Source organism: Anguilla rostrata, chromosome 4, assembly GCF_018555375.3.
Source record: "Anguilla rostrata isolate EN2019 chromosome 4, ASM1855537v3, whole genome shotgun sequence".
Taxonomy (NCBI): domain Eukaryota; kingdom Metazoa; phylum Chordata; class Actinopteri; order Anguilliformes; family Anguillidae; genus Anguilla; species Anguilla rostrata.
Genome location: NC_057936.1, coordinates 5,476,409 through 5,496,504, shown reverse-complemented (window position 1 = coordinate 5,496,504; position 20,096 = coordinate 5,476,409). Strand labels below are relative to the sequence as shown.

The 20,096-nt window shown below is 50.7% G+C and overlaps 1 protein-coding gene across 6 annotated transcripts in view; it reads left to right on the top strand.

Annotated features, from left to right (window-relative positions):
• Positions 1-15,342, top strand: part of opa1 (OPA1 mitochondrial dynamin like GTPase) — a 43,534-nt gene extending 28,192 nt beyond the window's left edge. For all 6 annotated transcript variants that reach the window (XM_064330229.1, XM_064330227.1, XM_064330226.1 and 3 more), the window contains 2 exons: positions 13,538-13,606; positions 14,259-15,342. In XM_064330229.1, the coding sequence (XP_064186299.1) occupies positions 13,538-13,602 (65 nt within the window). In that variant the 3' untranslated portion in view covers positions 13,603-13,606; positions 14,259-15,342. The remainder of the gene's footprint in view (positions 1-13,537; positions 13,607-14,258) is intronic.
• Positions 15,343-20,096: the final 4,754 nt, after the last annotated feature.

Sequence of the window (20,096 nt, the reverse complement as noted above, 5' to 3'; positions counted from 1 at the left end):
ACGGTGTGTTGTTGGGCGATGGCACGGAGCCATCCTTAAAGGGATATTTCACTTTTTGGCGTAACTGAAGTAGTTTTGTGGAGCTTAACGCCATTGTATTTTGCGTAGCGTGAATTCTAGAAACATCCCTTTAATTAATATCCCTTTAGTGGCTTTTTCTCTATGTCTGGTGCGGCGTTCCGGATTCTGCATGAAAATTCCGTCCTCTCTCTCTCTCTCTCTCTCTCTCTCTCTGTCTGTCTCTCTCTCTCTCTCTCGCCGTCTCTCTCTCTCTCTCTCTCTCTCCTCTCTCCTCTCTCTCTCCTCTCCCTCTCTCTCTCTCTCTCTCTCTCTGTGTTCCAAGAATTTAAATTCATTTGTCCAGCCGCTGCGTCGGGACGGGGGGTGTGGACGTTATCGCGAAATCTCAACGGTTCCTTTTTTCCCCTTGCGCAGGTAAACTATATGGGGGTGTAACTGTCGCTGTTGTGGCTCGGAGACGGATTATTCAAATCCGACATTTGCATGCAGTCTGTAAAATGCTGATTTTTTCAAACTGTGCTGTTTTTAGCGATCAACACTTAGCCTGAAGCCAAGTTGCGACAGACCCCTGGGAAACGAAGGAGTTGACTCCTCGTGACTCCTCATGACTCCTTCTGACTCCTCATGACTCCTCATGACTCCTCACGATGCCTTATGATTCCTCATGACTCCTTATGACTCCTCATGACTCCTGCGTCATGACCATTGACTCCTCATGACTCCTGATGATGTCTCATGACTCCTCATGACCCCTGATGATGTCTCATGACTCCTCATGACCTAGGCTCTATGTTGAGTCCTTCTCCACTGTAGACAATAGTTTGCTGGAGGTTTGACTGTATTTAGTTTAATGGACCATACGTATACAGTGCACCAGGGGTGTAAGGGACTGATGTTGCAGGTTCGAAAACCAGTGGGGAAAGACAATGCCGTGAATGGATAAGGTGCAGACATACGCTGCCATAGAGAAGGGCTATTGGGGTAGGAAAGAAGTGGCATCACTTTTTTGCACAGAAACCAGCGACAAGCTCTCCACCAATCACGGAGCCTGAGAAAAAGTTCTCCACCAATCGCAGAGTACATTTGTAGCAACAAATAGAACAATGGCCGTTTGTGATTGGGGGACGCCTTCCTGTGAGCGTAGCCACGAAGTATACACCAAGTTTGAAAATCCTGCTCCTGCCCCAGCTGAAGATTTGATCAAGGGGAATGTGGTGTTCATGATGGACAGGGAAGAAATTTCCGTGGACATTCTGTGATTTGTAGTTCCACGTGTTGCCTCATTGTCCAGGGGACTGATGTTTATGTAATCCTCGTTCCATACTCAGCAACTGATCACTTACATGACTCGAACCGGCTTGGCTGGCTGTCGATCATCCAGACAGGCCTTTGCATTATCACATACAGTCATGTATTGATATTGATGAAAGGGAGAACCGGTGAGCTCTGAGAAGATTGGTAACAAGAAATAGTCGATTGGTGGACACTTCACTTCCAAGACCCCTGCGTGGTCATATGACATCACAGCTATTTTGACCCCAATTTTACTGTCTGTGTGCTGCTCAACCTGTTGCCGTTGGGAGGGGAAGCATTCTTGGAGCGCCACGAGTTCCCCTTTCCCACCCTTTGGAAACTGTCTGTTACTCTGACACACACACACACACACTCTCTTACACAGACGCTCGCACACACACACACACACACGCACCCACGCATACGCCCACGCACACACGCCTGTTAATTAGACCAGATATCTCGCTTCATCTTTTAAAATAACTGTCAGTTTAACAGACGTTTATGAACTGCTGAGCACGTGCTGCGGAGGTTTTGTGCGCCGCTCCTGTCTGGAATGATCGATATCTCCGCTGGGGCGGATGCGTAGCGTAGCGGGTAAGGAGCTGGTCTTGTAATATCAAGCTCAGTGGTTCGATCCCCGTGTGGGGACAACTGCCTTTGTACCCTTGAGAAAAGGTGCTTGACCTGCATCGCTTCACTATATATCCGGCTGTATAAATGGATGTAAATGCTGTGTAAAAAGTTGAAGTGAAAGTCGCTCTGGATAAGAGCGTCTGCTAGATGCCTGTAATGTAGATGTGAACGTGATGTGATGCAGTATCCCTCGATTCTGATTTACGCGGCAGGATGAATTTTGGGCTGAGCGTTAAGCGGCTTATCTGCCTGCGGTCTGGATGTTTTTATTTGGACGGCCCTTTTCTCTCTGACAGTTGTTTGACAGTTCCTCCTTCGCTCGGCTGAATGGAGGTGCGTTTGCAGCCAAAGCTCCTTTTCAGCCGCTTCTTTGACTGGGGGGGGGGGCCCAGCTCGCTGCCCCAGCTCGCCCCCCCTAAACGCGCCGCCGCTGCCGCCGTCCTCGTTCAGACTCGCCTGGTTGCCGTAGCACCCCCACCGCCGCGACCGCCAAAGTCAACAAGAAGCCCGTCATCTGTCATTCCGCCACGTCTGAGGAGCTTAGCGCACTTCCTGTCCTCGTCTCACGTGGGGGGGGGTCCTGGGGGTGGGGGTAGTTGGAAGAGTCCTGGAGGGATTGCGGTGGGGGGAGTGTTTAGGAAGAGGCAGGCTTCCTCTGGCCCTGTTCAAAACGCAGGAATTCCTCGGCCTGCCTGGCCTTGTCCAACGCCGTACCGTGTTCCTGCTTGTTCCCCCATATCACTGTGGCGTGCGTCCCCCCCCCCACGCCCCTCGCTGTGGCGTGTCCCCCCCCCCCCCCCTCGCTGTGGCGTGCCCCCGCTGTGGTGTATTGCCCCCTCTCGCGCAGGCGTGTGCTGTGGTGTGGAGAGAGTGTGCCAAGGTGCCAGAGTGTGCCGTGCGAGACACGGGCAGCGGAGAGAGGTTGGGGTGCTTCCGTTCCACCCCCCCACCACATTTTGATGAACTGACAAGGCGATGGGAAAGATCTAACCACAGTCCACTTCAAGCACATCACATCTGAAGAGCATCACAGCCCTCAAAAACCCCCCTCCCTTGTTTTTCTTTTGGACGGGTTTTTTCGTGTTAGCGGCTCGCGCGGTTTGGGCTGCGGTTCCGGTTCCCGCTCACAGCCCCTCGTTAAGCCCCTTACCTGGGCCCTGCCATCGTTAGCGAGTTCCCCCCCGTCACGTTCACGTGGGCTTCAGCACGGACGCGCTCTGAGGCCTGTCAGTCAGAGGGAGAGGAGAGAGAGAGAGAGAGAGAGAGAGAGAGCCGGCTGCTCGATCTGCTTCACGGCTCAGAAGACCGGCCCGAACTTCCGCCCGCAAACGGGGGAAACTTTCCCGCCTCTCTCTGGAAAATTGGAGTCGGCTCAAATCAGTCGGCTTCCGAAACCGACCCGTTTACCGGCCTGGTGAAGGAGAACTTGCGTTGGATGTAACCGTATTTCGTCCCCGAGATCTTAAAAAAAAGCAACAATCTCGTTTCCCGCTTTTTTTGCCTGGCTTTGCGGACGCACTCCGTGGAAAGGAGGGACGTGGTTTCACAGCAGAGCTCAGTTGCCTTGCACAGCTGCTTTACCGCGCACCTCTCGGGCTGCAGTGTGGTATAATGGGTAAGGAGTTGGTCTTGTAACCTAAAGGTCGCAGGTTCTATTCCCCAGTAGGACACTGTCGTTGTATGCGAGGTACTTAACCTGCATTGCTCCAGTATATATCCAGCTGTATAAACGGATGCAATGAAAATGCTATGTAAAAAGCTGTGTTAAGTCGCTCTGGATAAAATGTTCTCAAAAGCATATGCACAAAAAAGCACATTCATTTAATATTTACCTGAAATGGAGCTCTCTAGAAGTGAACGTAAACACCTTTAAAGTGTGTACGCGCGGCTGTCTTTGAACATTTAAGCCGTTTATTTCTGTTTATGTGTAGCGTCAGCGCAAGACGGATGTAATTTAAGACGCGTCGTTGTGTACAAAGAGCAGACTGTGTGGCTGCTGTGCGTGTGTGAGGCGTTTATCTGATGTTTAGCTAATCAGAGCACTGTTAAGTGCGTAGTCTTGTTTACTGTTTGTTTGGTTGGCGTCATGGCGTTGGCGTTTGTTCTGGGCAGTGTCGATCGGTTACCCCGCTTGTCCGAGGGCACCTGGGTGAGTGTGTGTTAGGCTGTCCTGCGCTTGTCTCTTTAGCGCATGCCCGCGTGTGTGTGTGCGTGCGCGTGCGTGCGTGTGTGTGCGCGTGTGTGTGCGCGTGTGTGCGTGTGCGTGTGCGTGCGTGTGTGTGGGTGCGTGTGCGTGTGCGTGTGCGTGCGCGTGTGTGTGCGAGTGTGTGGGTGCGTGTGCGTGTGCGTGCGCGTGTGTGTGCGAGTGTGTGGGTGCGTGTGCGTGCGCGTGTGTGTGCGAGTGTGTGGGTGCGTGTGCGTGCGCGTGTGTGATGCGAGTGTGTCTGTGTGTGTGTGGAGGGGGGGTCTAGCAGTGTGTTTAGCGGTGCGTTCACGCAGGTGAAGCAGACACAGGTACGCAGATGCAGGTGAAGCAGACACAGGTACGCAGATGCAGGTGAAGCTGACACAGGTACGCAGACACAGCTGAGCAGACGCAGGTGAAGCAGACGCAGGTTGTGTTCCGTAACATGGTTTAAAGTTCTGTTTGTATATTTGTCGGGACGAGGGTAAGGGTCATTTGGGGATGAGCCCTGCCCCACTCTGTCCCAGCCCTACCCAGCTGTGTTTCAGGATTGGCCAATATTTGGCACTTCTCAGGACAATGGCAGGAATGTGCCCCCCCCCCCCACCCCGCTCACCTGGGTCAGGCTGTGTAGGGAGTTGGGTGTCCTTGCTCACTGCTCTGGTTTCACATGGGGTGGGGGGGGGGGTGTTAAATCCTCCTGGGGAGGTGATGTCAGGGAGAGGGTAGAGATTAGGTCCACAGGGAACAGGCAGAAGTGTGTTCTGCTCATTCTGTGTGTTTATAATGCAGGAATAATAAATGTATTTATTTAATATTTAACTACTTGATTCACTGAAGCTTCCATCTCCATAAATTTTTTTTTCTCTAAAAATATATTTTTATTTCATGTACCAGCATAGCATTATGCTTTATTCTCATGGGGGTTCAGCCAGTGTTATCTGGTGTTGATCTATGCTGCTCTGACAGCACATAGAGGTGGACGAGAACTTTTAATATGTTTTTACAAACAAAATGACAAAAATGAGAAACAGCATTTTTTCATAAAGATCTGTGGTTTAAGAGTCCGACAGTAAATGAGATGATTGACTTATTTGGGTGCATTGGGAGGAATTACATCCAGCTTGCATGCGTGCTGCGTTAAGTGCATGTTTGCATTGGTGATGTGTGAGTGAGTGTTTGTATTGTGTGTGTGTTAGTGCATGTGTGTGTGTGTGTGTGTGTGTGTGTGTGTGTGTGAGTGTGTCCATGTTTGCATTGTGTGTGTGTGTGTGAGTGAGTGTGTTTGTATTGTGCGTGTGTGTGTGTGTGCGTTGCACGGTGTGTGTGTCTGTGTGTGTGTACTGTATAGTGTGTGTGTGTGTGTGAGTCCGTGTTTGTATTGTGTGTGTGTGTGTAAGAAAGCTTGAATGGGAAAGTCCCTGCATGTGTGAACTGGAGGCCCATCTCCCTGCTGTTTGTGCTCACACAGTTTTGGCTGCTGCCTGTGTGTGGTTTGGGTGCTTTGGGATGAGCTAATATCTGCCATTACCTGATTGGTTGGAAGGGGTTTCGAGTGTTAAAAGGAACTAAGCGCGCGATCAGGAGGTAATCCCCCGAACGTGCAGGCGCCCGCGCTCAGGGGCTCTGTGACCTGTTCCCGACAGGGCCTTGGAAACCGCGGCGAACCCCAAAAAACGATTTGAGAGCCAGAGATCTGGGTTTGACTTCCTCCCAGTTGCTCTCCTCTTCCCTGTGAGCTTCCCGAGAGCCGCGGCTCGCCTGTTTCTGATTCCCGCCCTGCCACCTGGTCTCGCACTCCAGGACTGGATGTTAACCTGCGCCACTGCAGCTCTCCAGACTGGAGTTAACTGCACACTGGGGCCCCAGGAGGAGTTAACCTGCCACAATCAACCCAAAAAACAAACGATTGTGGCCTCAGGACTGGAGTTAAACCTAACACTGTGGCCCTCCTGGCTGGAGTTAAACCTGCAGACACTGCGGCCTCCAGGACTGGAGTTGAACCTGCAGACCCTGCGCCCTCCAGGACTGGAGTTAAACCTGCAGACACTGTGGCCCTCCTGGCCTGGAGTTAAACCTGCAGACACTGCAGCTCCTCCAGGACTGGAGTTAAACCTGCAGACACTGCAGCTCCTCCAGGACTGGAGTTAAACCTGCAGACACTGCAGCTCCTCCAGGCCTGGAGTTAAACCTGCACACACTGCGGCCCTCCAGGACTGGAGTTAAACCTGCAGACACTGCAGCTCCTCCAGGACTGGAGTTAAACCTGCACACACTGGGGCCCTCCAGGACTGGAGTTAAACCTGCACACACTGGGGCCCTCCAGGCCTGGAGTTAAACCTGCACACACTGGGGCCCTCCAGGCCTGGAGTTAAACCTGCAGACACTGGGGCCCCTCCCTCACTCCTACACTCTGCAGTCCTTTTCGCCCACGCAGGCCTTAATGTTAAAAGCACGCGTCGCCCCCGCCCGTTTGATGGATGTTTCTGCCTCTCCCTGACAGGACGGGGAACTGCTTCCATCCCAAAAACAGCTGGACTTAATGCCCCGCCCAGACCCTCGGCAGCCGTTCCCTGTCATCCAGCCCCCCCCCCCCCTCCAAACAGCAGCCCCTCGCCGACATGTCCATAACCCCCCCCCCCACCACGACCCACCAACCGCCCATTCAGCCTGCATCTGCTTCTGCTGCTCATAAAGGAGCTGGGGGGGGGGGGAGGGTGGGGGGGGGCGCCTCTCCTATAAATCTGTCATCGGCACCCATGAGTGATGCATTGACTCACATTCGGGTGGGTGGGAGGGTGGTGGGGGGGATGGTTTCTCTTTCTCTTCAGGGTGGGGGGGTGTGGGGGGGGGGGGGGCCCAAGGAGGAGGTCGGTGTCTCCACTTCCCTGTAAGCATGACTCCAGCCCATTGTGGAACCATGTGACACACGTTTTACTGCCTCCTCCTCTTCCTCACGCCTCCTCTTCTTCCTCACACACCCCTCCGACACCCACCACAGACCCCACATATTCACCTGTTCATCCTGCCTACTTGGTTCAGCTGAATCTATAAACATGTCAACCGATGAAAGCAGAATCGCATTAAACGATCCAAATCCCTGCACGACGTCCTGGTGCACCGACCCTTTCGAAAAGCCCTGGTGCCTTACGGAAGCTGCCGGAAACAGCTCGACGTGAGGACGGTCTGCCCTTACCGTGAAAGATCTACTGGCGGGGGGGGGGTTCAGTAATCATTTAAAATGTTTTCCTCACGTATGTGATACGACTAGTGTGAGGGAACAGGTCCTATTTCCCTGAATGTTAAGACTGTGATATCATTCGTTAGGCGTTATGGGGACCTGTTTGTGTAGAGAGGCGGGAGCTGGAGGGTGGGGGTGGGGAGGTGAGGGGTGGGGGTGGGGTGGGGGGCCCAGACTGAAGGCCTCCGGCTGTGTTTGTTTGGCGGGAGCGAGGGAGCGCCCTATCCTGAGGGGGTGGGTGGGGGGCTCGTGGTGGTGGGGGGGGGTCATAGCCACGGCTGCTTGTTTGTTTGCAGAGCCCGTCTGGGGTCAGTGCCGGTGGTCTGAGAGAGTGACAGGGGGTAATGAGGGAGGGCGTGCTGGGGCAGGGTAGTCGCCACCCCCCCCCTTCCTCGCTGGCGCACTGCGCCCCCCCCAGCATTGTCCTCCCAGTGCACTGTAAAGCGAGACACAGAGCCAGGCTGGGACTTGCTCAGCCACAGCGACCTGTCTGTACTCTGTAATTAAGCGCTTATTGCATGGGGGTGGGGGGCAGTGGGGGGGGGGGGGTTCAGCGGAGGGTGGTCTCTGCACACCTGGGCCCCTGTGCAGGACCAGCCCGGGCAGGTAAAGGGAGGAGGAGGGGGTGGGCCGGCTTAAAGGGTACCCTCACCAAAAATCTCAAACGTGACGTAATGTTCCCCCCCCCCCCCTCCCGTCTGTGAGGTTTTTAAATAAATGTGCCTGTGGTTTGTAGCAACTAACCATTTTTACACTACAGGAACTCTCCTATTCCTCAGTTAATTTCTTTATATTTTATCTTAAATTTTTTTAAATTTCTGACATCATCACACATCATGATCCATTCATAAAAGATGCAGTTTTTTCCGTTAAGGTGAGGCTAAAACGCTTGTCAGCATATTTCCTTCACGAGTGAGGTGGTGTCGCGTGCTGCTAGGGATCTTTCACTCCCACGAGTCTAAAACGCGCCCACAGGTGTGCAGTCCACCTGGAGAGGGATTCGGCTGCCAGAGCCTCTGTTTCCAGGCGAGGTACGCACAGGCACATGGCTGAAAGTCCTAAAAAATGTTTTCTGTGTTCCAGACCTGGATCAAATACGTATTTGTTTTGGATTCAAATACTTTTCTACGCTTTACTGATCTTGTCTGGCGCATTGGAACCAATGAAATACTCTCAAAAGGTGCAAACCCCGCCTTCTGGCCATATTGGCAGGCTCAATTACACCAGGCAAGATCAGCAGAGCACGGAAAAGTATTTGAATCCAAAACGAATACGTATTTGACCCGGGTTCGGCTGTGTTCTGTTCTTGTTTCAGCCTCGTGGGTTAGCAGAGCTGAGCAGATCGCGGGACTTGAGTAGCTGTGGGTTCGTTAGAGATCCACACCCAGCGCTTTTCAGTTTGAGAGGCTGACGATCGTCTTTTCAGCACATCGGCGAAGCTTTACGTGCTGATGACTCGTTTATAAGCGCCTGCCTTTCTTTCTCCACGTCTCCGCCGTGATTAATCACCGCTTCCTTTCTCACCACCCCCAGGTCCGCACCAGCCTGCACACCTTCGGCCATTGTGAAACGTAGTTCATTTATTACTCTAGGCTTCCGTGCCTACATTTCCCAGAATCCCCAAAATGCAGCTGGCCACTGCTAAGTGGACAAAGTAGGAGGACACTTGTCCTTGGTTCTGTTGTTGTTCTTTTTTTTTTTTTTTTACAGCTAAAGGATGAATGAACAAGGATATTTGATCCTGAGTGTGTTCAGCCTCGGCCATTTTGAGGTTATACTGTTAGAAAGAGCTGTGATCATGTAGTGGTGGGTGTTTTCCACACAATGCACTGCATGTGTGTTTTACCAGACTTGTGTAAATTGGCTCAAGATGAATAAGATGTCGCAGGTATCCATTCTCTTTTCCGCCTTTAAATGTGGATTTTGCGAAATATCCCACAACCTAATCTTTAATCTTGAATTTTTCTTCCTGCAAATACTGCAGATTGTTAAAAAAATATTTTTGGAGTCTGCAGAGTTTGGTACTTAGAATTTTAGGCCCTGAAAGATTCAATGGTTCCATTTGAGTAAAAAAAAAAAGAAAGAAAGACAGCATCAACTTTAATTTAGGAATTCCTCTTCCTCTTTTTTCTCCTGTTCTACCCCTTTGTTGAACTTGCGCCCTCCAGGACATGGGCAGAGTCACATCTGTGGAAGAGATACGCGGGGGGGGGTTGGGGTTGGGGGGGGGGGGCAGGCGGTTGTCCCGGTGACCAGGATGTGTTGTTGACATCCTGTTTTATGTGGCACCTTCGCCCCGGCCTCCCCCGGGCCCTGTGTAAAGTGTGCGTTTGGGATTTTGGGCGTGGCCCCCCGTTACCTGAGCCGGCCTGCTCTTCCCATCAGAGCGACCCGAACGCCTCGCCCGCCTGCCCTCTTCAAGGCCAGGGGCGCAGCCAGACTTTCCAGCGTCCTGCGACTTATTTTATTTTGTGGGTTTTAAAAAAAAATCTTAAGTTTAGGATCATTATGCTTAAGCTCCTCCCCCTGTCCAGACTTCGAACCCAAAAGTGAGGGGGGGGGGTTGTGAAATTGCCCTGCTGCCCCTCTTTAATATCAGCCGCTGAGTTTAACATCTGCGCTCTCTTCACACTGAGCACCCGAGGACATCCGGTATTAGGTTTCTCTTCTCAAATTCAAACTAGTGGTGGGCTTCTCCCAGCATGCCCTGGGACCATTATGGGCTCTCCCAGCATGCACTGGGGCTGTTGTGGGCCATCCACACTGTTTAATATTGTAATTAGAGCAGGTCATTTCGGGGCTGCGAGAGAGAGAGAGAGAGAGTGAGAATGAGAGAGGGAGTAAGTGAGAGAGGGAGCAAAAGAGAGAGAGAGGGACAGAGAGTGAGTGAGAGAGTGACGGAAAGCAGGAGTGAAAGAGAGATAATTTGATGTGGGGATCAGTGGAGAGGAGTGTGAATGGAGGAACTGGGGAGGAGGTCTTCCTGAATGAGCCCCAGGATCAGGCCCTGCCCGGATAGAGCCCAGAGGATTATGGGAATATTCATGACCACATAAAGGAGACTCATGAATTGATGTCTGTGGGGCTCATCTTTTGGGCAAACAGGGGGCTAAATTGAGTTTAGATCCTGAGGTGAGGTGGGGGGGGGGAGGTGGGGACTACCCAGTTTTTGTGTGCCACCCCCTCGTGCGGATGAAGGAAGGGTTTTCATTCACTCTTTTCTTTTCCACTGTCCTGTGTTCCTCCCTTCAAAATGAAAAAAACAGATGGTCTCAGACACCAAATATCACTTTCAAACAATCCTATTGGATTATTGTAGGCACACTTTCCCTCAAAGTCTCCTACGCCCTGCCCAACTCATACTGTGCTTCAGGCTCTGATAGACCCTTTGAATTTTGTTTCAAACGTTTGTTTCAGGATGGTTAAGATTTCACAGAGTGGAAGATGGCAGCTTTTCAGTCCAACTGCTGGAAAGAATGTCATATAAAAAAACTAAATGAGAGAACCGTTTTTTTGTGACGTGCGTGTTTCACAGTTACTGGCAGTTTATATGCCATAAAAGTGCCTCCATCATTGTGTTTGTTGGAGACGCGTTGCACGTACCGCCACTGTCATAATAGTGGACCCGCTCTTCTGCTTATACTGCGCGTTCTCCATAGCAACCAGCGTTTGTTTTCCATTTTATTTCATGTTTAGTAAATATTGGCTATTGTAACCGAATGCCCGTCGTACACCTAGCGAGATTTACGACGCTAATTTTCCGTAGCCGAGCCGATGGTCTGCTAACATCATACCCAAAGTTAGCTCTTGGTAATGGAGCGCGTTAAAGTGATGAATGTAAGTTTACTCGTGTGGAAAAGGAGTCGGTTGAAAAGCGCTTACGTTGCCCCTGCTCCCTGTGCGCCAGTTTGTCACGCTTTAAAAGCTCATCACTAGAAAGCGACGGGAGGTTGTGTGAAAGACCTGGAGACGCCATCATGGACTAAGTCTCCGTTCGGTGGTCGCCATGGTGCGTTGCTAGGTTACGTCACGCCGCCCGGCGGCTTTGGAACGCACCCTTCGCCCTTACCTCACATGACTGGTTTTTAGCGGTAGCGTAGCGTTCGGCTAATCTCGCGATCTTGTTTTGAATACTTCCAGGCTATTGGTCAGGAGTCAGCGCGCTGTCAGACGTCGGTCACGGCCCATTGGTCGAGCGTTGAGGGACGGCTCTTGCGTCACGTTCGCGGTTTTCGGCAGCTCAGTCAGTCGGGCGTGGCGAGGATGGCGCACGCCAGCTAGGGGCTCTGCGGTTATCAGGAGCGAGATCATGACGGGCCCGACAGCCCCACCGCCCCAGGGGATTATGGGAAAGAGCAGATTCTCTGGCAGACACACAGCCAAGGCTTGGGTTTTTTTTGGTGTTTTAGAGGAGCGATTTTTCCTGATTAATCCAGAAATAGTGATTTTCAGACCGTGAATCTACCAGAGTCACATACACACGCTCGCACAAACACTCACACACACCCATGCCACACACACACACATACATGCACACACACACACACACGCGCGCACACACACACACACACACATCAAGTGTTTTTATACTCAGCTTGATAGTGGTCAGAACTTACTCATGGCTCCAGAGTATTTTTTTTTTTCTATTAAATTTAAAAGAGTGTGCTTTCATTGAAGATTTAATACATTTCGGATAAAGATGAATTCTGCATTTTGAAAGCCCAGTCTCACTTTTTAACAGACGCAGCTGCCCTGCGATACCTGCGTGTCTGAGGGATGAGGTAACGGTGTTCCCGTGGTAAAGTGGGCGGGGCTCTGGACGGAGGGAGACGGTGTGAGCGTGTGCAGTGACCTGTGCGGTGTGTTAATCCTGTTAGAGCCCGCCTCCCCTCCGGCGGCAGGGCGTGTTACGCTGTTGTTTAGCCGTGCTTTGTGTTCGTGGGGCAGCATTGTGTTCCCTTTACATTCACATTCCCTCTCTGCACCTGCCCTGTCAGGGTGCCCTCTCCAGGGGTAATGCGGGGGTAAGTCCTTCATTAGGTGCCCTCTCCAGGGGTAATGCAGGGGTAACTCCTTCATTAGGTGCCCTCTCTGGGGGTAAGTCCTTCATTAGTTGCCCTCTCTGGGGGTAAGTCCTTCATTAGGTGCCCTCTCTGGGGGTAATGCCTTCAGTAGGTGCTGTAATGTCTCTCCCCCTGCCTTTGTGCCCTGATATGTTAAGAGTACCTGAGGAGCCTGGATTTCTTGGCAGGGGGGTGTTTGTACTGGGCTTATCACACTGCCCCTCTCTGTGTTACATTCTGATACTGGGATGCCCTCTCTGTGTTCCAGTCTGTTATCCCGCTGCCCCCAAACACAACACAGCAGAACCCCCTTCCCTGTTTGTTCTCTCTTTATCCGTCTATCTCTCTCTCTCCCTCCCTCTCTTTCCCCTCTCTCTCTCCCTCCCCCTCCCTCTCCCTTTCCCTCACTCCCTCTCTCTCTCCCTCTCTCTCTGCCTCTCCCTCACTCCCTTTCTCTCTCTGTCTGACTCCCTCTCTCTCTCTCTCTGCTCTCTCTCCCTCTCTTTCTCCCCCTCTCTCCTCTCTCCCTCCCTCTGCTCTCTCCCTCTCTCTCCCCTCCTGCCCTCTCTCTCTCTCCGTCCCCCTCTCCCTCCCTGCTCTGGTAGGGGCAGGTGTGTGTGTAATGGCTCTGTCTGTAGTAGGGGCTTTGATGTGGTGCTGCTGTGGCATCCGGGCGGCTCCTTCCCCTCCAGGTTGTGCTCCACAGGAAACTCACACCACACGTTCATTACTAGATCTGCTTACCGCATCAAAGTGCGCCCCTCTTACGCTCCCTAAAATACCTCAGTGCTGACCATCTGCCCCTCGCCTCTGTGGCGGGCCGGACAATGGTGACGGACAGGCCTGTTATATCAGCGAGAGAAAATGGGGCGACGGCACCGACCGGTGTCAAACGTCGCCGCGCGGAAGGTTGCCGGGGACGACGGGCGTGTGGCTCTGGCCGAGCGCACGCGCCGCTCGTGGGGTGGAATGTGCCAGGCTGATGGCCTTGGAAAAAGAGATGCAGAGCAAAATGCCGTCGCGGTTCCTCTATGTTTTCCTTGGCACGGTTGCCATAACCCACTGTCTGTTTTTCCTTCCACCGTCTCTCCCTTGCAGAAAAAGTGCGGGAAATCCAGGAGAAACTTGAAGCCTTCATAGAAGCTCTTCACAAGGAGAAATAATGCAGTGCGTTCTTAACACTTATACTGTTCTTCTGCACTCAGACTGGCTTCAGTCATGCTTTGCTAGCTCATTATCAATGATTCATTATCACTAACTTTTTATGACTGTCTCATTATCACTAATCCATTATCACTGACGCATTATCACTAACCCATTATCACTGACTCATTATCACTAACCAATTATCACTGACCCATTATCACTAACTTTTTCCTAACTCATCACTAGCTCATTATCACTAACCCATTACCACTTTCGTAGGCAACCATCATCTAAATTCATTATACATACCCTAACTCATTATACTAACCATTTCATTACATCTTCACTAACTCATCATTAGCTCATTACCACTAATCAATTATCACTGACTCATTGTCGCTAACCCATTATCACCAACTCATTATTACTTGCCTTTCATTGTCAGATTACATTATTGTAAGGAATGTCAAAAAGACTCCCTTGATAATTAGACATTTATATCTGAAAGATTGGATTGTAGTGCCTTGGTTTCATAGAACTGTTACTGTCGGTAACCCACAACGCTTGGCCTACAGGCTGTTTTTAAAAGAAAACTCTTATGTCAGTTTTCCTGCGTTTTCTCTTCCGATCTTCCTGAAAGTAATGCCGGTCCTCTTCCCTCCTCCTGTTTCAGAGCTTTCAGACGCAAAGCGTGGAATCGCTGAAAAGGCATCGCTCAGACTCGCCTGGTTCACCTTCGCCCCCCCCCGTCCCTCTGTAAACGACTGCTCGTCCACAGCCTCTCACCCCCCCGCACGCCCCCCCCGGCCACGCCCCCTCCTCCTAACCACGCCCCCCGCCTCTTCCTCCATCCGATCTTAACGTCGTGTGGAGTTACACTTTGCTGCAGCACTTTGAGGGGGTGGGAATAATCGCACCTACCAACGGGGAGACGCTTACCTTTTTATGTGCTGCTCTGCTCTGCCAAAAAGTAAATAAAATACTGCGAACGCACAGAGGATGGCCTCACTTAGCACATCACAGAGTCCCTCAGACGGCCAGCTTCTCCTCGTCTGTGTTAGGGCTCGGTACTCACAGCAGAGTTCCCAAACTTGCCCACCCCAACCCCCCCCACCACCCCACCACCCCCCTGGCCCTGACGCGGTTTTGAGGTGGAAAAGCAGAGATTCCCCCAGGCCTTGACCCCTCCCCCCTCTCCTCCTTCTCCTCCTCCTCCTCCTTATGGGGAACAGAGGGATGTTCTGTAGAGAGAGGTGTTCTCCCCCCCCCCGTCCATTGATTGAGGACCTGCTGCTCTCTGTGCGATGGTGTTAGTGCTCCTACCGTCCCACATCTGGAACCGATCGCGGTGGCGTTCGAACGCACGCACGCACACACACACGCAGCTTGGCCCAGAGGATGCTGGGAAATGAAGAGCAGCACTGCTCAGATTTACTGCTTCCCTCTGACTCTGCGGGTGGGGGGAGGGGGGGAGGGAGGGAGGGGGGGCGCAGGGCGCAGGACCCGCTCCCACCAACATCCCGCCATCTCCTACCGGTCCAGCCTCGCTACATTAAATATGGAGCACCCCCACCGCCCCCCCCACGCTGTGCAGGTGCTCAGTTTGCACTGGTTCGGCTGTAAATGAAGAATTACTCTCATCTTGTCAGATTCCTTCTTTAGATCCCGTCAGGCACAATAAAGTCGCTTTTAAACGCTTAAAAAAAAGAAAGAAAAAAAAAGAACTTACACCCATTGATTCATCTCACGAAGCACTTCTGTACAAGCTGGAAATTTGTCTTAACATGATCATTTAAACAGTTGGAAAAAGTACAATCGATGGTGTCTTTTTTTATGTTATTTTGTATGTACATTAGCAGGTTTGGTATGAGAGTGAAGTCTGTTGTTGACGCACTGTGTGTTTAGCCGGTCTAGCTTAAGACCCCACCCTTTTTTTAAAGCCCCCCCCCCCCTACCGCCTTTCAGAGAGCAGGGTGCCATCTTAGACAGGCTGGTGTACCTGTCAGTAATCACCTGTGGTCATTTTTCTTGCTGTAGCCGTGCGAGGGTGGACCCACGTGGACACGGGTCCGGGTCAGTATTCCTAAAAGCTCTTATCTTAGCTCATGTGGGACATCTATAGGTGAGGATCTATAGAAAGCCGATATCAGGTCAGCTCTGCTGCACTGAGGTAATTTATGATTTTTTGCACGAGACACATGCACCTCCCCCACCAGCCAGCCCCCCCACGCCTGGAATTTCGGAGTCGCCTCCTCTGAACCAGATGGGCCCCGCCTTTCAGCACGAAAAACCGGCTCGGAATGTCTGGATCCCCGGGAACCTCTGGAGAGTCCCAACTTCTGCTCTGCCCTTGGTCCCCCCGCCCCCACACCCCTACACTCCCACAAACTCACAGTAGCCTGGCCTCCTCTTCCTCCTCCTTCCTCCTCCTCCTCCTCCTGCTGCACTGCACGCGCTCTCTGTCCTGCCAGTATTCCGGGCTCTAAGAGTCGGAACGCTACCACTCCCGAGCTTCCCTCGTCAGCACAACGTTCCTCAGCCTGTCATCACTGTAAGAGACAATGTCTAGGGTGGTCCCCCATATAATGATGTTCAATTGTATTAAAAAATAATATTTGGTTTGCTGTTTTTTTTAAAGAAATCTCTGTTTTACCTCCCAGTTAAGAAATATTTCTACTTGGTTTATTATATAATTTGATTTATTTGATATTAAACTGTTGAATAAAATGTTGCTTTTCGGAGTAAGCAATGCAGGATGTTGTATAAGATGTGTGTTTTGTATTTAAACTCCGATTGTATGTTAAGTATTAAAAGAAATGAGCTAAATTTACTAATAAATGGCTATTTTTCTGCAGAAAGGAAAGAGTGGGCTGTTGATGGAAATGGACGTGTGTGTTGTGTCTTTGTAAACTGATGAGAACGTTAGTGTGTCTGTAGTGAGGGAAATGGAACGTCAAATGTGTGTTCTGTTCAGAATGTGGGAACGTTAGTGTGTGTGTCTGTTGTGCAGGGGAAATGTTGTGGGAACGTTAGTGTGTGTGTCTGTTGTGCAGGGGAAATGTTGTGGGAACGTTAGTATATGTGTCTCTTGTGCAGGGGACATGTTGTGGGAATGTTGGGGGCGACATAGCTGAGGAGGTAAGATCGGTTGTCTGGCAGTCGGAGGGTTGCCGGTTCGATCCCCTGCCCTGGGAGTGTCGAAGTGTCCCTGAGCAAGACACCTAACCCCTTATTGCTCCCAAGGAGCTGATTGGTACCTTGCATGGCAGCCTTTTGCCGTTGGTGTGCGAGTGTGTGTGAATGGGTGAATGAGAGGCATCAATTGTAAAGCGCTTTGGATAAATGTGCTATATAAATGCAGTCCATTTACCATTTGTGTTAGTGTATGTGTCTGTTCTTCCACACATAGGAAATGGATGCGCCATCATAGGTTACCTTAACAGGAAATTGATGGACTGTTATGGGTAACAGGAACTCCTTCCACGCAGAGGAAATGGATGGACTGTCATGGGTAACAGGAACTCCTTCCACGCAGAGGAAATGGATTCACCATCACAGGTAACCAACTGATTTATGGCACCAGGGTTTTACGTGACGGCGTTTACTGTGGCTGAGCGGACGAAAAAAAAACGTGACTCACTCCCGACAGGAAGGAAGTGGTCAGAGTCCACCCCCACTGGGACTGGGGAGAGAGAGAACCCTGGGGAAGGAGAGAAAGAAAAATATGGAGGAAGAGAGGGAGGAAGGCAGTTGTGGAAAGTCCAGGGGTCAGAAAGCAAAAGTCCTACCATGTGTTTCTTCCACCTGTGAACTTGGCTCAGCTGATTTCACTAATGAGTTCTTTCTCATATGGCTGAATGATTGTGTTAATTAGCAAATCCAGGTGACTGGAACGAAATATTGGGGAGGATTTTCCAGCTACCTGAGCTGTGGTAGAAAAGGAAGAGAGGAAAGGATGGGAGAGGGAAGGAGGGAGATGGAGAGATGGCAGGGGAAATGGAGGAAGAAGTATTCGGCCTGTGCCCCCCCTCTCTCCCCTTTTGCAAAGCCCGGATTGCTGGTGTGTCTCAATCACACCCAACGCTTTGTGGGGTGGAAGGGGGAATGGAGGGGGGGGGGTTTACATGCAGAGTTAACTTGCCGTTTTCACGTTTGAAAGACCGTGATTGTGTTCCCCTCCTTTTTTTTTCCCCCCAGAAAGAAAGGGGAGGAATAAAAGCTTAACTTTGTGACTTCATACGGCTGCTTAAAGAACTGCCCCCCCCTTCCCTCCCTAGCCCCTCAGCCCCCCCCCCCCCCCGTTCACTGCAGCCTCTTTGTGTTATTAGATAACCCTGCTCTCAGGTCGGGGCTGGGGGTGGGTTGTTGGGGGGCAGGGGGGACGGGGACGGGGACGGGACGGGGACAGACACGCTATCTCGCCCATTAGCATTTCCAAAGGCCCTCGCGTTTGACTAACGCTCGGGCCCCGACGGCACCAGTTGCTCAGTTTGTGTTCTGCCCATTATGGGGACGGGCACACAAAGGCCAGCGGGCCTGGAAAAGACCCGGCAGACCTGCTCCCGCCACGGCCGCCACAAAGGCCCGCTTCTTCTCAGGCCCAAACAGCCGCCTTGTTCTTTGTTTCATTTTTTTTTTCCTCCCTCCCTTTTTTATGTTTTTTTTTTTTTTTGAGGAAAAGGGGGGGGTGTTTATATGTGTTTGAGTGTGTGTGTATGTGTGTGTGTGAGAGTGTGAGTGTGTGAGAGTGTGTGTGTGTGTGCGATTCATTCAGGGGGCGGACAGTTGTGAGCGTGTTACTGTTTGTTAGCAGCCTTGTTTTTTGGGCTCGGGACGGCCCCTTTGCTTTTTGCCCCCTACGGCCCCTGCGTGGGGTAGGAGTTAATGGAGGGGTTTGTGTGAACCGGGTTTTTCGGGAGGGGGTGAGCGTGTTGGTGTGAGCGGTGGTCCGAATGTTTAATGTTAACGAGGCGGTTGGCATTTGCGTTGGGGTGGTCTGCGGATGTGAGCCCCCCCACCTAAACCCCCCACCCCCCCATCCCATGGAAATTCTCTTTAATTTTTATAGAGGGTGCTTGGGGAGAAAAAAAGTAATTCAAAGAATATTTGAGATTCCTTTCTTCTGTGCTGATTTGTGTTGAGTCGGGTGGGATACCTCGGTCAGTCACATGACCTCATGGGTATGGCGATATTAAAAATGGATAGCAGTGACTGTGAAAAGGACGAGAAAAACGACAGGAAAGGGGTGAATAAAACGACAGCAAAGGGGTCTGCTCTGACAGATAGCTGCTGAAGAACGAGGTGCTCTGATCAGTGCAGTTTAAAATCTGCACATTTAATGAGCAGTGTGGATGTCCACAGCACTCTACAGGCTGTGAAATTAAACTTCCCAGACATAGTTTTGCCCATTTCTTTTTAATAACTTTATATTATATTTAAATATTATAATACAGTATCTTTAATAAATGCATCCTAAAATGCAGTGCTTTGCATCTGTCCAGAATGGTTTTTTTTATGCACTTCTGACAGTTTTGCAGTAAGAAGTTTTCCCATTAAAGGAATATTGCAGGCCTATGATATAATTATTAAAACTGTTAAAATGTTGGTAAATAATTGTGTAACAGTACAAACAGTTCATATTTACTTATAAATACGACAAAAAGATTCAGATAATTTTCTTCAGAATCAATGCAAGCCATGGAAAAATGTCCTCACCTAAAAATTAAACTTTAGGACATGCAGCACTGTCAAAACAGCAGAATGTTTCAGCAGTGTTGCTGTGACAACCATGTTTTAAACGCACAGATTTTTTCCAAATACGGGTTTTGCAGAGTCAGTTTTATTTTTTCTTATTTTTGCAGCCCGTGAAATGTGCTTTTAATAATAATAATTATTAATGCAGTCTGGTTTTGTGTTCTCACATTCTCTCTCCATGCCTACACAGTTTTCCAGTAAATGTAAACCATAAGAGCACGTTCATGTGTTATGTTGGGCAGAATTGGAAGACTGTGATTTGTAGGCCATTTGTTGCTTTGTTTTATTCAGGACCCCCTGTACCCCTGGATTTGGGTTTGGGTTAGAGAGGATGGGGAGGTATTTAAATGTGACGCCAGTCAGGGAGGGAGGTATTTAAATGTGACACCAGTCAGAGTTTAGAATATCTGAGCTGTAGCTCAACATCCTCTAGCTACCTCAGGTCGGTTGATGGGGACACACTCAAATCTGTCCCCCAAGGTCAAATCTGGCCGCTGATGTTAGTACTACTGCTGGGTTTCTCTTGCGTCTGATGGTCCATATTCAAATAATGTCACTGATTGGCCAGAGATTGCACTCACCTGGTGCGTCAGGTTCAAATCACCCCCTGATTGGAGGGGAGGGATGAACACCAGCAGCGCTCCTGGCCCCCGGGGGCCAGATTTGGGTGTCCCTGCTCTAAACGCATTGGCTAGCGCTGAATGCTTGTTACGTGCCCATAGATTGTAATACAGTCAGGGATTTTCATAAGTAATCC